The 18640-nt window shown below is 31.4% G+C and overlaps 1 protein-coding gene across 2 annotated transcripts in view; it reads right to left on the bottom strand.

Moving 5' to 3' along the window:
• LOC111045179 (adenosylhomocysteinase-like 1) overlaps positions 1–18640 on the bottom strand; it is a 54977-nt gene that overhangs the window by 21956 nt on the left and 14381 nt on the right. Inside the window, exons 2-9 of one of the 2 annotated variants that reach the window (XM_022330507.2) lie at positions 12438–12482; positions 7945–8032; positions 7127–7267; positions 5952–6052; positions 5141–5212; positions 4347–4377; positions 1216–1383; positions 247–397 (exon numbers count right to left, since the gene is read on the bottom strand). In XM_022330507.2, coding sequence (XP_022186199.1) covers positions 247–397; positions 1216–1383; positions 4347–4377; positions 5141–5212; positions 5952–6052; positions 7127–7267; positions 7945–8032; positions 12438–12482 — 797 coding nt within the window. The remainder of the gene's footprint in view (positions 1–246; positions 398–1215; positions 1384–4346; positions 4378–5140; positions 5213–5951; positions 6053–7126; positions 7268–7944; positions 8033–12437; positions 12483–18640) is intronic. The other variant, XM_022330508.2, reaches the window with a different exon arrangement.

An 18640-nucleotide genomic window follows, 5' to 3' on the forward strand; every position in this document is an offset into this window, starting at 1 on the left:
GAATCCTTCAAGGTATGCATTGAAGCAATACTGATCTTGTAAATCTAGACGCAACCTATCTGGCTTGGTTGGTTTTGGATTAACGAGATGTTATTCAATTTATTTTTAGTTTCCATAATACTACAAATTTTATTCGAAAATATCCAACAAGAATATCTTCAGTTACAGATCAGAATATCTCAAAGCTTCTTTCATTCCAATATTTTCAAATAAAATTAAAATATCGAAATATTTCAATGCTCTTACCTGTCAATGATGGATTCACGGCAACTATAAAGATTATCAAATTTAGTTTTAGTAACACTGTCATTGACATTCATAGCAGGTACTGTCAGTTTCTGAGCCTTGGAGAGTTGGTACAGTCTGTGAACACCTGTAACACTCTCCTCCACAATTCCTGCAACAAAGTTACAAAAAAGTCTGTATGAAAATAAACTACTCAATTCCTAATATTTAGCTAGACACTTACTTTATAAAAACTTCATGGTTTCATCACTTGCTATTACTATTCAAGATATTACAAATACAACAATTTAATAAGTTTTCATAAACTTATACTTTTGATTATTATTCGTAATGTATTTATTTCTGAATAAATTTAATTGAATTGGAAATCTACCATCTTATTGGTTGTTTTGAGGAATATGTATAACATCAATAGAGATACTCGAATTTCCCAAATCCTAGTAATTATTTCAAAGTTCATTATCAACAATGCAATATGGATCTTATCTCTCGATAATTTAGCAGTAATAAGCCTTAAGAAATGCATTTATTCAAACTTTTTACGTCTCCAAACCTATTCAGAGGCAATAACATTATTGTTTAATTATTAATCTTTTACTTTCATTATTTGATGATTTATACATACATTAAAATACTTTAAATATAGTATAGCTCATAGCTATGCAAATAGTTATTTGTTTGATTTATTATAGAATGAATGAAATCAGTTCTGATCATTATAATGTCAACATGAGGCATAGTATGGAAAATCATGTTCTAAGCCGGAGAGAAGAATAAGGAGCATGATTATTTTATTTCCTTGTATGAACGCCAGCTAATTGGCTAGATTTCTGGAACCAATCAGAAATAAGAATTAGTATTGGAATAGGAAATAAGTTGCTCTTCAAAGAATATGAACAATAATTAAACAAGATCCTGAATGATTAATTCTAATAATGAATACAGTTGACTCTGGGTTTTAAATCTCACCTTTGATCATTTTGAACATAGCTGGATATTTCTTTAGCATGAGATGAGTAGCATCACCACCATCATCCAAAATCATATTTGACTGCCAATTTTCGGCATTAATGCATCTGTCAATACACCACCAGAAGTCCTCCTCTGTTTCACCACGCCAAGCGAATATAGGGTAGCCTGAGACAGTTGTCAATCAAAATTAAACTTACTACCCATCAAAACAGTTAATAGACGATAGAAGTTATTACACATGCCTATGATCGAATCTTAACATTAGCATAAGATTCAGTCTTACTCTCCATTTAACATTTCCAAAATCAATCTATAAAATAATGAATTCCAATATTCTTATTAGAAATATAGGATGTTAATGAATGAATATCAGTGTGTCAACTCTTTATAAAATTTGTTACATCCAACTAACAATAAAAATTACTGTAATAATAATAATTTTGTAATATTGTAACACTGAATTGATAAGCTGGATTGAATTACTGGAGTCTTACTTATCAATGTTTGGGAAAGGAATCGGATATGGACTTGATATGTGCCATGTGGTAGACATATTGAAAATACAAAATCATACTTTGTCAATTTAAAAAGCAACTGAAAACAGTTTTTTGTTGGCACAAGTGTGCATGAGAAAGTTCAATATTTATGCCGCGATTCGCTAGAATTGGTTGAACTGGTTAAATTTCGTTGTAAATCGGCTTATAGCTTATTGACAGGTAAATTAGAGACGGCAAGTTATTGGTGGCTAGAGCTTTTCATTACGTAACTTTCATCGATTTCCATCCAGGTCGATGTTTTCTGAAACACTGGCCTCCAGTCACTTGCCGTCTCTGCGTCTATGACCCGCTTAAAGGCCGTCACGACAGGAATTGTTATGCATGGCCTCCACTACTTCTGACCTAACGCTATACAATGTTTATCTTTGTGGCTTCATAAAAAATAGCCTGTACGTGTCTCCGCTACCAACTGAACTCACTGAATTAATAATCTGGATTTAATTACTGGAGACTCACTTATCAATGTTTGGGATGGAATTGGCTATGGACTTGATGGACAGATCGATCTATCTTGATGGACCCCCACTCTTTAAAAGCGATCTATCTTATCACTATCTTATCGATCTATCTTGATCGATCTTGATGGACTTGATCAGCGATGTGACAGATGGTAGTCATATTGAACGTTTAAGGTTCGTACCCACTAGAACGTACCAGACACGGACCGTGTCAGACCATGCCAGGCACGTAAAATAACAACTATGCCCACTACAACGGATCAACAGCGTTCTATGCCAGTACATTACGCGTATGGTACGCGTATGATACGCGTATGATGCCCGGTCAGAAGTTGTTGGGAACGTGTCAGTTAGCAAGAGAATAGGTTACCAACGGGGCGCATGCGCGGTTACAACGGGGTTTGCAGGCGTCACGTACCATGCAAGGAGCGTTTCGTCACAGACAAAATATACTGGCCGACAAATGTTGACCTGGACGTGCATGGCACGCTCCGTGCTTGGCCGGTGACGGAACGGTCTAATGGGTGTATTACATATCAAATGATGCAAAGAATATTTTTTTGCATGTGTCGGTACGGGCACGGTCATGGTATGATACGTTCTAGTGGGTACGAACCTTTATACGGTTCTTGATGAAATTGTATGAGTTGCTTCATCATTTAACATATAATTAAAAACTGTAAGTTTAATGCAACAAATGTCATAAAGAACAATAAATTGAAAAAATTTAAATCTTTCGAATCAAGAAAGTATTGTTACATCTACTCTAAGATAAAATAAAAAAATACTTTCAACCAACGGACATTGAATGACATGTAACTGTCCAATACAAGCGATTTTCTAATTACTGTTTTTGTTTAAAATCAACAATTCAAATAGAAATATAAATCTTCAGTTTTTTCTCTGATTAATCTATACGAAACTAGTTTCATGAGATTCTCTTGATAAGATAAGAAATGCTTTTGAAATTATATAATTTTGAACAAACATGAGCAGTCTTCTTAAATATTCAGTCTTGGACAAAAATAATGTTTTCCCAAAATAATGTTTTGCACAAAAAAGTATAGAAATCATTTCTGAAGTAAGCTGTTACTTATAAGCTATAGTTAAATGTAAGTCATCTTCATTCAAAGTAATTCCAAACTCTTATACATGAAATATTTGAAGAGGTGGGGAGAAACTTGGGAAATACTGACTGGTGATTTAGATTTTGGTGTTTCTTTCTGCAATACTCCACTCTAACAAGAAACTCATACAGAGCCAGGGGCGCCATTTAGGTGGGAACGGAGGGGTTCCTAGCCCCCCCACCCCTAAGGATCACATAAATAATGAAAATGCGGGCTTATCTAAGTGAAACATTTAAATCACATACTAATTTAATTTAAACAGCAGTAGTATAATTCATTTTTTAATATCGAAGCTATTGAAAGTATAGCCACGGATTAATGATATTGTTTCTCTTTTCTGTGATATGGCTGAAGCTTGAATAGAGTGGGTATAATTAGGGCACAATAAGTGAGTTATTGCAAGAATCGCAACGTGACAATCACTAAGTTGCAAAGTGCCACAACAAAAACAGAAATTAGCACAATCAGACAATCAAAAATGTATGTTCACTGTTGGTGAGTATTATGGAAACAGTCTAATGTGTCTTCAGTATTTATTAGTATTATTTTTATTATTTAGAATATGATCCCCAATCAAATCTATAAAATTAGCATTTTATATATCATGGTAAAAAATTTATCTGTTTCCATGATTCTCACCAAATCTGTATAAGTGTATACCTACTTTTGGGCCACTCTGTATATTTATAATAAATATTCAATTATATATTTCTTCAAGATGTGAATATTTTCTATTTTAGTTATAATAATGTGAAATATTTCTTTTGTGTTTGGTTTTGAAGCATCTGAATTTGAAAATCTACTTTGTGAAAATATATAAGGACTGAAAAGACAACCTATTTCGGACTATATAATCTTATCTAAATTTGGGAGAGGAATAGCACAAGGTTACCTCATTTTTCCTCTCCCTATCATTTCAATTATGGTTCTTATTGTATGAATAAAAAATAAAAAAAAGTTTATAGAATTGTAAAAAAATAACTTACCCGCTCCGGCAAGAGCTGCAGCGACTTCATTCTAAAATTTGAGAAATGGTTTATTCAATGAGAAGATATTATTAATCAATATAGGCTACTACATAATTTAAAATACGCAAAGTTGAAATGAGTAAGAAAATGTTAACACTGTTTAATTTTACAACATTATCTAAAATCCTTCACTGATTATTTGAGTAGAATTGTTCAAGAAAATAATTAGGCCATAGATAAGTACATCAGGTAAAACACATGAACACATTTCACATTGGACGTCAAATTTATTTTTTAATCTTTCATCAAAATGCAATCGAATGTGATTGAAATGCGATTGAATGCAGTTTTAATAACGATAATATAATATTGTGATATAACTACATAAATCGGCGGTGTTTCATCAAATAATTTTCGATTCTCTGATCACGCCTTAAACCTGTCATCAGCTGATGTTATACTGTTGATATATGTATCTGTACATTTACAGTAAGATACAGATATAATCATTGCATCAGTTGACAAAATGCACAAGACGCGTTTGTTTTGCATATGTCTGTAAACAGCTTTAGCGCTCTATAAAAAGTGGAAAAATCCAAACTGTCAAAGGATAAAACTTTGGAGAGTGGATAAGTTCTTCAATTTATGGAAAATATGTTAAAATAATTTTTCTGCTTATTTAACGTATTCTGAAACTGCGACATGACCGAGCAGATGAAGTCTATGTTTATTTGTAAAAGTAGATATGTTTTTAAAACAATATAGCAATAGAAAAATATCAAGAATTAATTTATTGTAAAAAGTTAACAAACCTGAGTTGAAAATATATTGCAAGCACACCATCTGACTTGAGCTCCAAGCTCAACCAATGTTTCGATTAATACCTGAAAGTTTACAAGTATTCGTTATTTTCAAACATTTTATAGCCCTTGAATTTCAAAAATACTGAAGTAATTTATTATTCACATTTCAAACCTTATTTCACTTTACTACTCTATTTGCTTTTCAAACATTATGAAATAAAATTATACAGGTTGAATGTTTCTAGTTTAATAATCGGTATCAATGGCTGTAAAGATATCCAGTTATTTCCTAATTTAAATTTGAAAGTTTTATGAACCGAAAAAATTAAAAACATCGGCAGTTGGAGTCAATTATCATGAATCCAGTCAATTCTTAGAAAGTAAACAAAAGCAGTTATCACACAAAGCATGTAAAACACTAGTTCTTAACATACTTTGGTGAAAACGTTTTTGGAAAAATAAATTCAAGATAATACGATTTAATATTATATTTTGGATGATAAAGGGAAAGGTTATAATATATTTAAGTTTATAAAAGAACATTATATTCATTAATTGATTTTCACAGTAAATACTTTCAATTGACTGAAATTCGTAAACTTCCAGCTGAATAAATATGAGGAAGATGAGAATTCAGGAGAGTGAAGTCATACAAAACAATTGTCTTGTAATGATGCTTTGCAGACATTATGAAAATAAAAGATTAGCGTATCTACTTGAAAATTGTATAACTCTACAGAAATTATTATAACACTAGAATGAAATATGTTTGAAGAGGTGAGGCTGAAATATAATATTGCATATTAGTTGGAAAACTTACAGCTGTTTGAGCATTTATATGTGTACAACCAACAATTTTCGCATTTTTCAATGGCTTGTCTTCAACAGCCCTTTTTCGCAGAGCCATTATTCCAGGCATTTCTGTAAAAAGTTTACAAAAACGATTAATTAGATAGTGCAATAAAATTATTAATCATATTTACAATAAGACATTCGGGAATGATAATAATTGGTTCGTCAAGTAATATGCAATGATTATTTTGTTGATGATGATAATATCTGTTGTTGATTGAAATTAAGATTCTGTTGATGATTTAGCGATGATGATGATTCTGTTGAAATTTTCAGAGTAGAAGGAAGCGACACGTGACTTTAGAAGGAATGAAAATGTGACTACAGCTGGCGAAATGTGGGTGGAATGGAAGTTGATATCACTGTGAAAAGGGAAAACGTGTTTTATTGATTGACCAAGTATTCACTGCCATGTATGTTGTATGCAAATAGCCACAAGGGAAAAATGAGTGAACAATACTTCAATTCAACAGTTTTTCTTTGTCACTATATGAAACACGTGAATTGTGAAGGGGTGAGGACTAGGAGCCAGGTATATTCCAGTTGACATAAAAGCTATTATTGAAAAAAAAATGTCATCTTCCATGTGACATCATGTAGCTTTGGAAATAAAATTATCTGATCATTCAAAAAATTACATATTTTAATATTCTAATCAGTTGAGGGTATTATAATATAGTTTTCGCTTCCAATCACGAATGACCTTGCAAAATGATAGGAGAAACAACAGCTTGATAGAAAGCCTCTGATTACAACAATAGTAATATTTACAACAATTGATTTAGGATTACAACAATTATTTTCAGCCAAATAAAGGCAAAGGTGAAGATATGTTTGTTTATTTTACTCAGTTTGAATTATGACATGATGAATATAATGTATTTCCATTAAAACTAGGTTTTGTATAGTAGTGAACCTTTTGTTGTAGATTATTTATATAATAGAAATCAGCTAGGCAATTCAATTTTATGAACACTTAATATTATTATATTTGTTATAATCATGTAATATATATTTGACCTCTAAAAACGAAAAGGTTGGATCCCGTGAATTATGAATTTTTAAATAAAAATACATCAATTATTCTAGATAGAATTGCTGCTTAGTATCTATTTGACTACAGGCGAAATAAAAACAAGATACCTTGCTCTGCGATTTCGATTTCTCTTCGGCCAAACACACATTGCTCGATGTTTTTGACACAGAAATCGGAAAAACCTGTGTAATTTTTCTGCGTTTTTTCTCGTGGTGAAACGTCATCCTCATCAGAGCTGCTGTAAGAAGCTGAGAACAAACAATTGTAGATCAATTTCGTTGTGGAAAGTTTAAGCTGACACCATGTTTTGAACAATCTATTTATGAAAATTCGATGTAGACCAAGTTGAGAACAAGTTTCAGTTAAGTCTGTTGCTTCCCTCACAATCATTGAAAGTGCTTGAATGGAGAAATTAAATGAAAAAATATATTCAAGTTTTCATACAAAATCATATCAGATTTTATGTATCTAATAGCCTTGTAGATATCAGAATTAGTTATATTTTTAAAAAACTCAATAAGAATTTTTCGACAGTTAATTCAGTTTTAATCTTGAAACTAGGAAATATTCAAACGAAATATAAAAAATACGTTTATACAGAAGCCTTATTGAGATTAAACTGGATAAAATAGTAAAAATATTCTTTTGAATGTAGATCGTGTGAAATATTACTACAAGGACTCTGCCGTTGAATAGTTATAAATTATGATGAGCAATAAAATACGATTTCATATTGATTGATATTGTATAATACTGTAATATATTGTGCATCTATGTAAATCCGTGTTTTAGTTTTGAAATATTAGAATGATTTACTCACTGCATTATTACTGGATTCCATTTCGAGTGTATCAAGTGTGAAACTAATTTAAAATTTGAAAAGAAATTAATTCGGTTAAAATAATAAATCATTATTTGTTCTCACCAGAGCTGTATGAGTCAGTGGATGAAGCTGATAAGGACCGACTTCGATAGCGAGATGATTTCTTCAGAGCTCCGGAAGCTTTGCTATCCTAAAATAATTCCACATTTAGTAAATAATAGATCATTCAAACGAGCAACGACTACAATACTGAAGCAATTCTTCACAAAACATCCATGCACGGAAATAATATGACCGATAAAAAATCAAGAATGACATTAGTCCAAATATGACCACTGTAAACTGAAAGCAAAAATGGTATGATCTAACTAAACCACTAAATCTTAAAGCAAAACCACAATATGTAACTTGAAGATTTGTAAATTGAATTGTTTAAGAAAAATTGTTCGATACTGTTGAATTTATAAGGATTTCCTGCACAAACTCACAAGATCCGATCTGATGGGCTTTTCAAGTGATTTGTGTTATCCAATACTTACACCCGCCGTTGAGTAACTTTGTGAATTCCTCATTAGTTTTAAACTCTCTTCAAATCAATTTAGCAAAAAAGTAGATTTGAGACATCGGATAGTTCGAGTTAGATTCAATTGGAAATTCAAATAATGTAAATAACGTTCGTTTATCGTAGATTTTCCTAGTTTTCTTAGAAAAGAATGCGGAATAGTGGACTAGAAATAGTAGGAATACTATAATAATTTTTCTACTATGAGGACATGAACACTCGCAGATAATCATAATCCAAACCAAGGAACGGATAAAAAACATTTATATCAGAAATACAATGATATAAAATATAAAATGAAACAGAATAATCCCATTCTAGTCCTGAACGTTGAAACACATCGAAAAATGGATATCTATACAATTCATAGGACACGAAAAATTTGTAGACTTGAGATTAACATTAGAAGTAAGATAAACATAAAATGGTTGATTAGAATTTGAATTGAAGTTGAAAATAGCTCGAAAAAAAGATTGAAATATAATAAAATTGAATATATGATTGGAGGAAACGTCAAACAGTTCATTTTAATTGTAAAGATTGCATTTTTTAATCACTTTTAAAAAGTTCTACTGAGATAACAAAGCATGCATCATAAGCAACACATTTTCAATTTGATATTTTCGCTTCTTTACATTTACCGTAACACAAGTAAATATAACACATAACATGTATAACTAGTTACAAGGATATGAAATAAAATATTCATTTTCAGTATTGAACAATCTGAGGAGAGATACAATGAAGGATTGATATTCATTATATGTTACAATCTAATAGTATACAGTAAAATATGATATAAGCAATAGATACCAATTATTTTCAGTTGAACATATAAACAACACTTAGCGCATTCTATTGCAAGCCAACAGCTGAGCGGGTAGCAAGCATTTCAATAGATGCAAGCATTTCACAAACTCACGTTCTGGTCTAACCAACTTTCTCAAATTGATGTTTTCAAGCTAGAAACACACTTTCCATTGCTAAGACAACACTTTTTTATTGAAATATCTGTGAAATACTTCATGGCCATAAGTGAAATCACAGAATATGTGTAATATCAATCTGCGACATACGAAGCAACCAACTTATCAATAGCTGTCAATCAAAACAAAAAATAGGGAACAAGAACAGAAACAATAAAAGGTAAAATTAAAAATTATTGTAATAATGATTGTGGGTATGGCAATAACTGCCATAATTGAGACAATAATTATTGTTCCAAAAGCAAACTGTATCCATAATAGTGATACTGTGATACTATTATTTTAATAACTATAATAACTTGAAAAATAGACGTTTAGTGTGTAGAATATTGATTGTTGTATTCTAGTATGAAAACAACCGTTTTATAATAGTTTTTTTATTTATTTGCGGATGAATAAAGAACAGAATGACTGTTGAAATTATTTGAATCTAATTTCTTTTTATGTTCTCACTCAAAGCAAAGAAATTGAACCCTAAGTTCAGAATGAGGAGCAATTGAAAAGTTGAACCACATTACGATAAACAAAGCTGAATAAACTTCAAGAGGTTTCTCATTTTTCCGGCTCTTCTAACTGGATTTTTCAAAAACTCTTCAAATTAGTTAACGTCAACCTTCAACTGCCTAGTAATTCCATTGAATCCAACTTATCCCACAGAGAAGATTTTTTTTCGATTGGCCAATCCTGTTTCGTTTACATTTTCATATATTATTTCTTTTTTCATGTTTTTTTTTCACAGCAATACTTTTTTATTTTCCTCATAATATTCTTCTATGATAAATCAAACTATATGCAATAGCTTGCAATCATAGAAGGCCTTAACCCCCCCCTTTCAGAGAAAACCTGATAATTCAAGGACTTATAGAAATTTTTATTCAAATACTTTTCTAGTTAAAACCACAAAGTTTTTGACTTATCGATTTTCTTTTCCATGATTGAGCTCATACATACATACATATGTTGCACAAAACATATCACGAACTATCCTCCACAAAAAAAAGAAAAAAGGAAATACAGTATGTATTGTAATGAGAAAAGTATGACTTTGATAATTATCGAATGATAATGAGAGGGCAGGGATATGATCAGAATAGATACAATACATGCATGCAGCAGAAAAGTATCAAACATTTTTCAAACGTATGTCTTTACTGCTAAAGTTGTTTTCTATCAGGTGACAGAAAGAGAGGGTGATGAAGCAACCACACACATTGAACAGAGACGACAAGAAAAAAGAAGGCAGGATGAAAGGACAAGAAGAAAAAATGCAAGGTTCGACACAAGACAATCTGCAATCAATCATTTTAAAAATCTTCTTTTAAAAAAAAATATTTACTGCTGAACCAAATCACCTATTCAAGATTTGAATTATAGTATAATTAAATAAAATAGCATGAAGATGAAATGAATTTAAGTAGCAGTATTTATGAACTGCTATTAAATACAGTTTGTCAAACGAAAATTCAACAATTTATCAAATACATTTAGAACAACATCAAATAATGCAAACTAACAGATTTTAAAACACAACACACAAACACACTCAAGTGACTGTCTACGCATGCCACACCAAAACAGTATATATAACTCCAACAATAGAAATAACTTCAGTTGTTGTAACGTAAATGACTTGATAATGTTTTATTTCAAAATTAAAATTCGCGGGAAATTTGTACTTTTTCGAAGTACACATTGGTCAAAGAATTATTTTCAGGACACGTAGATATCTATGAAGTTTTTGAACATTCATTTATTCATATTGCACTGTAATTATCAATTGGAACTCAGTATGTTCTGGCGAGTCACATATACCAGAATTGCAATTGAGTCTTTTACTTCTATTGATATTCCAAGGAAGGCATCTGTACTCTTTCAAACGTTTATTGACTGGATTTATCGGCTTTTTAGAGGAAATACTTCCGAAGTTTTTTTTCAAAAAATACACATTGCAAAAAATAAAAGCAGTAAAACTGTTGGAGTGCTAACTGTACACCTACATCTACGGAGGACATTCACTTGATACAACACCAAAGCAATTACAAGTAGAAAAATATGAACAAGATGTGTTTATGGTAACAACAGGAGAAAATCAACGGGTGAGTTTAAAAGGAAGAACAATTAATAATTTGGTTGCCCAAATTGAGACAATGTGCAATAAGAATGAGATGGAAGTATTCAAGGATATTATCCAGAAGCGAAATTATATGTGAGGATTATTGAGAAAGGACTTAAATTTAGGAAAAACACGTATGGACAACAATCACAATTAAAGAAAACATGTTCACGATATTATGAAAATGGAACAGTCATAGGATTGTAATTTGAAGCGAAAATAATACAGAATCCTGATATAGGCTTGTAAAACTGAAGTCATGGAGAAAATCATGGAATGAGGAAAATCAATGACAGTAGGATGAATAAACAAGAGACATCATATTAAAATTGTAAATTTCTCGGAAGTTTGAAAATAATTTTCAAGGATTTAAAAGCATTTACAAACAAGAAATATAATAATGAACAAAATAATTGCTTCACATAACAATAATCAGGATTCTCTGGAACGAAAATATGAACAATTATGGAGGCCTTCTATTATAAATGGAGGCCTTCACAGAAGATGAAGAAGTGGAATTTGTATAATGTAGAGTAGGCAAGTTTTGAAAAATATGCACTCATACCGATTACATGGGTTTTGACCATATTAATCAAACAATGATGATGAATCAAGTTCAATTAGATATAACCTGATACAATACTGGTAGAGTAGTTTCAATTCAAATTGAAATTGATGACTTAATATAGAATCCATTTCAGATTTCATGATTTGATGTAGCTAGGAAGCAGAATGTTTGATGTCAATGAACACGCTCACTAATAAGTTCTAATGTATGTATGGTTATTCCAAATAAACTATCGAGTTTCAAGTAAGATTGCTCGAACTCTTCTACTGAGTTGGTAGAGACTGCGGAAAATAATTTCAGTTTTAAATCAGTAGATAACATCGATTTACCCTCAAGCCTAACATTTACATTACAACTTTGACTCACCAATTTCCTTTGTCCTAAAATTGCTGCATTAGTTCCTTCTATACTCTGCAAGATAAGATTTAAACAATGAATATTAGTTGATAGAGAATATGGGGCTGAAGCGACTCCTCATATTTTTACGTCTTATTTGATAGCTTAACAAATACATATAACTTGTACCAAAATGTTATATGGTACTTGTGAACCGAATTTAGAGCCAACTTTTAAACTGAATTAATTATAAGAAATGCTAGGCTACTTCTGTGACCTAGGAAACCAATTGAATATATTTCTCCGAATAAATCTATCAAACAATATTGATTATAATTCTCCGACCTTAGAAACTGAATTAATTGTGGATATTTAATGATGATACAAAATATTCAACTGCATCTTTGTAAGCCAACCCAGCAGAACTATTGCAGAAACTTTCCAAGAGAAATCTTGATTTTAAACAATTTTATTAATATCCTGCGTCCTTGGAAACTAATTGGCTTTTCCTAAATATTCATTAACACTACTATAGAAAAAATGGCAAACCGATATTGAACTGAATTTGTCCGAAATTAATTAATAGGTACCGTACACAATAATTTATTTTCCTCTAGCACAAATTTATTAAAATAACAAGATACCGGTTTCGGTTGTTACACCATTATCAATCTCAAGTGAACAGAAAGCTTGAACACCTCTGGTAATCTAAGCCTGAAGATTTGGGCATAAATAGTAATGATTGGTGGAACCGTCAAGGTGAGCAATCTGTCGACTATTGGTCTGAAAAAGCCATTCTCACACCACAGTAATTACAACCAAAAAAGTACATTAGAAATAGCAACAAAAAAAACAATAAATATTCACGTGACATGATGATAATAATAATAAAGATATATAAGCATTTGATCTCTATATAGTCTTTTATTTTGGTACTTGTGGATTTTTTTTTATTACCATGTCCGGTGTATAAACTGCCATTACTGTGACGTTTGAATGAAATACTAACAATTATTGTGGAAGTGGTTCATTCATATCAATGGCTGGCGTTGACTTTTTAGGTTATTCATTTATTTATTTATTTGATAAATATGCTTTACAAATCATATCTCTTGCTCAATCTGCTGCTCTATACTTTAGTTTTGATTTACCTGAGATTGTAAATTGTGTAACAACTGAAATCTGTTATTTTTATAAATTTAAGATTGTGACGAGACTTTTTATTCAAAATCGAAGAATCGAACACATTCGAAGAAATTCAATGTATATGGATTTTTTTAGAAAAATCTTGATGCAAACGATAGGGCAAAATTTGGATAACTTCATAACTTCCATTTTTATTGCTGAGAGATCTTAGCTCCCCTTAATGGGGGAATCTTTAATTGCGGACATTTCCCCCAAACTGTCTTGCTCTGTATACTTTTTGTGTACAATTTAAATGAACTAACGTTTCATATGCGAATTTGTCGTCAAATGCTTTACTCTAATTTGAATGCTTTTGCATATTCATAACACGTATTCATAGTTAATTTTGACTTGTTGAGAAAGAACCAAGCTCTAATAGTAGACTACTGTATAATTTAGAGACAAAATGTATAAATTTTAAAGAAGTTCGCAAAAAATGGATACCTTCAACAAAAGCATTCAAGATTATATTTCTTCTATTTTGTTCTGAAGAAAGGTTAATTAATTTCGAGTTTGAAAATATACTGTTATTATAATATTATTTTATGAGGTTGTCAAGCTATACCAATTATCAATTCAATTTCTCTCAGTTGTCATTGGTTTATGCACATTATCTCCATCTATGGTTTACCAGTCAAATCTAATAAGCACCTCATTAATCATCAGTATTTGGAAGTGTATCTTTAATTCATGGAATGTGGAAGTAAAGTATCTTTACTTCAATTGTATTCCTTGACTCTCACCAATAAAATACCTTGAAGTACTCTAATCGAAGCCATATATCTGTCAAAACATTAAATAGAAAAAAAAAAATTAAGAACACCCGCATGTTTTTCAATGATTACCAGATTACAGTGTGAAAATTAAGGTCTTGAGTCAAAGATAAAGGTTGAGACAAAATTAAGGTTGTGAATCAAAGATTGACTCACGAACTTTCAGTTAATTATTGAACATTAAAACTCTTCTCTTACTTTAGTTATTATTTCTGCTACAAGTATTGTTCCAAATTTAGCTGATAATTCACAAGTATACTTCACTATTACAATAGCTAATAGAACAGTACTAGCATAGACGAATAATGTACATGTTAACGGTATCTTCTCTATAAGGTACTATCTGGTAGTAATAGTAGTAGTACTATTTTAAATAGATCGCTAGTAAAATTCACGCATCCCTTATAGCATGACTGCCTCAAAATTTGGGCTGCCTATTTCCTATCAATAGTTAATATACTATCTAATGATAGGCTACTGTATTCATAAAACACAACTGCCAATTTATTTGAAAACAACTATGTTATTGTGTGATCACATTGAATGCGTAAATGTGCAAGTGCACGTCAAATCAGCCGAAAAACAAAATCTGTAAAGTGTCATCGAGAACACGTTGTGACTTGTTGCTCAGCATGTTGTTGCTCACACTGAACGCAACCAGCAACCAGCAACCAGCAAGTGCACGCGGCGTTCAGTGTGTGTTCATATTGCTCTTTCCACATTTTGTTTCTTATCCGCACCGCTTGGTCATGCATAACCATACGCATCCAATGTGATCACACACTAAAATATGTTAAGAAAGGAAGCTCATTCAATTCTTATAACAGAATAAAATTTCGTCATATTAATGATTCTTATATCAGAATTATTGTTATTATTCACTTCAACACAATTGCTGTGTATTGGATACCTCATGCCTGAAGACTAATTTTTAATCTAGTGAGTAGTGGAATAGAATAATTATAAAGGATTGAGAATATAAATAGTTTTTATTTCAATAAGTGAAATTAGAACTTGAAACAGTAGATATACTACTGAAATAGTAGAACTTGAAATAGTAGATATACATCGATATAAGGTGAATTCTACTTGATCCGTTACAGTTTTTAAATAGCACCTGTTTTCTACAGCTTTCGACAAAAATGATCATTGTTCTATAATAGCATTGCGTCATTCAAATACTAACAAGACATATATTGAAAACCTCATTTTTGAGACAATCAAGAAACCCTGTATTTCTTTTTTTTTTGTAATATGGAAAAACTAAAACATATCTGTAACTGAAAAATTGACATTTCAAGGGAATAAAAAAGACTAGATATTGTCCAACCACAGATTTCAAGTGATTCTAGAATTTAGTGATCCGACATATTTTTAATTTATTAAGAATTTCAAGTGATCAGACATATTTTCAATTTATTAAGAATTTCAAGTGATCATTAATTCAGTATTCACGAATTGCATGTGCTTTCAAGTTCCATGATAATGCCAAAACAACTAAATTTGTTGTTGAAATAGCGACACGTCGCTCATTTGATAACTTTACTTAATACAGTATCAATAGGATTGACCGAAGTTCAATTTCTTATGATTTATATGAACTGTAGATCCATTTGATAATTTTACATCAGTCGTTGTTAAAGATTGGTACAGAACGGGCCTCCAGTTGCGGGATACGAGAGATGAAAATAGGCTATATTCCACAACACTGTATGTTAATTTGTCGTTAAAGCAAAGGAAATGTGAATGCAGAGAAGTAAAATAGTCTAATAAGATCGTTCAGTTCTTCTCTTACTCCTAAATTAACGTCTCAATGGTCTTCGATAATAAACATTTCAGCAGCTCCATATTTTTATTCGAAAGGAGCCAGCCAGTGTCAATAGAAGTGTTTGAGGGGGGGGGGGGGCGACAGGCTGGTATTAAGACGCCCCGATATAATAATTGGGTGCCGTATCCTAGCAACCAACACAGCTCAGTTGATTTTAGTCTATTTCCAGGCAGAAATATAACGACACAATTTCACAACTTGATTTATAGAGACGGATTCCTGCACTGATTTGATCGATTTCAAATTTCCACAGTTTGATCGAATCACACGAATTTTACCAGGATCGCATTTCTATTTTGAAGTTATTGATTAAACAAATTGGGTCAGATACGTAGCTTTGCACGCTTATTTGAATAATCGTGAATGATAACCCTTCTGAATGAGAATATAGATTATTGGATAGGATTGAATGCATAAGGATATACATATACATATGAGGAAAATAAAAGATTATGCCAGAGGCAGGTTCGAAACAAAATGGAATAAATGTAGAGAATAATCAGCAGATAAAGGCATGAACAAAATCATTTGCAAAAATTGAAAATCTGGTTTCACGGAAAAATAATTAGTTCAGAACATGAAACAACTTTTTTGAGCTACTTCTAATTCAAGAGTTTTGAAAATAATGATGATGATATTCTTGTAGCTTGATAGTTATTTTCAATGAGGTATATTTTCCCAAATTGGGAAAATGAAAGTGATGGAATTTCAAATTGAGTTGAACGTGTTCAAAACAATATCACATGAAGTACAAAGCGATGGAAGAATTCGTTTTGGAAAGCTACCAAGAAAAATAAATTTCAATCTGTCGATGTCAATTAATTTTCCCATTTTCTGTGCTTGATGTAGTATGTAAAATGGAAACAATCAAGCGGAAAATTATTTATCAAAACATGAAGAAAAGCTTTTCCAATTTATTTTTTGTGGGGAAATGCAAATTCTTAATCCATTCTGTGTGAGTGACAAAAATAATAAACTTTCTCCTACAATCTATGTACTTGGAAATTGGGTCAAATGCTTCTTTCAAACAATGAGCTCTATAATCAGGTCAATTACTTCTCACTTGACGATAATCGTTATGTAGAGAGGACCTTAACTCGATCTAATATAAAGGATACCAGAGTTTTATTAAAAGTAATCGATGGTGTACATTGATCAATCAAGTATGGGTGTACTTGCATTTACAACCCAACCGTATGAGTACCGAATGTTGTACGTCATACAATTCCAATTGTTTCCACAGGTTTATTCGAATGCAATTGTTCCATAAATAACTCGGGAATAAATTATTGTTAGTCATAATTATTATTCACTCATTACTTCAAACTGATGATGTGAGAGGCTGAGAGCTCACGTGAAACCACCATCACGAAAAATCGTGAGTTATAATTTCATGAATGCATAATATGAGTTTCATTAATTAAGTGATATTTATCGAGTCAAGAGAAGCGATGAGGGAAATAATACTATTATTGCATATTCATTACATCAATTGCAAATAAAAATATCAATATTGGTCCATGATATGTCTATCATAAATGCTCTTATGAGGGGAAATTACATAACAAAACTAAAATACTCGACTCATTGTTTTTCTAAATTTAATAAATAAATTTCACAAAAAGCACTCTCGTCATTATTTTCTCAAAACTCAGATTCACACTATTAAAATTATCGATTACCTGATCGATTACTGATCGATGTTTAGGCTCAATCATACTACAGTAGTCTAATGTAGGTACAAAACTTAGTTGAGTTTAGATTTCTGCTGTAGCTGTTTTGAAAATGTACACAACAGCACATGCAGTTTGTATTTATTAATACTCATACTTGTTTTAAGACGTTTTTGTGACATGAATATCCAGTACTTTTCATGCGCATTGCCTTTCCCCTAAAACCTTAGGGCCACCACAAAGAGCGATCTGCGTTCCTATTAAATTTCTATATCTCAAACCCTAAAGGCCTAAACTGACCCACATATTTTGTTGTATATTTTGACGTGTAACAAATACGAAGAGAGCATTTTCATAAATACAAGAATATACATGAATGTCCAAGTTATTATTATGTGAAGATAGCAGGTCCACCGTTGTTCTAGCCTATGGTGGAATAACCAAGAAAAATAATACAGTACTTCTGAAGCGTATTTTAATCTGTGATTGGCAGGCGTCCATAAGTCAATGGACTTTCCAGATTATTTCAATTAAAAAGAGCTTACGGCCTAGTTGGGCAACAAATGAAGAAGAGGATAACTAACAACTAATAGTCGAATACTCTGACAGTATACGTTACAAGGCCATTCAAAATTGAACTCAATACTTAACACGCCCTAAAGCAGCTCATGATCACATGATCGCATAGTAACTTGTGAAATACTCCACCGATTCGCAATTACCATAGATAATAATCATAGTGGCCCGCATGCGAAATTGATGGAATGCGCACTA

The sequence above is a fragment of the Nilaparvata lugens genome, chromosome X (genome assembly GCF_014356525.2).
Source record: "Nilaparvata lugens isolate BPH chromosome X, ASM1435652v1, whole genome shotgun sequence".
Lineage (NCBI taxonomy): Eukaryota > Metazoa > Arthropoda > Insecta > Hemiptera > Delphacidae > Nilaparvata > Nilaparvata lugens.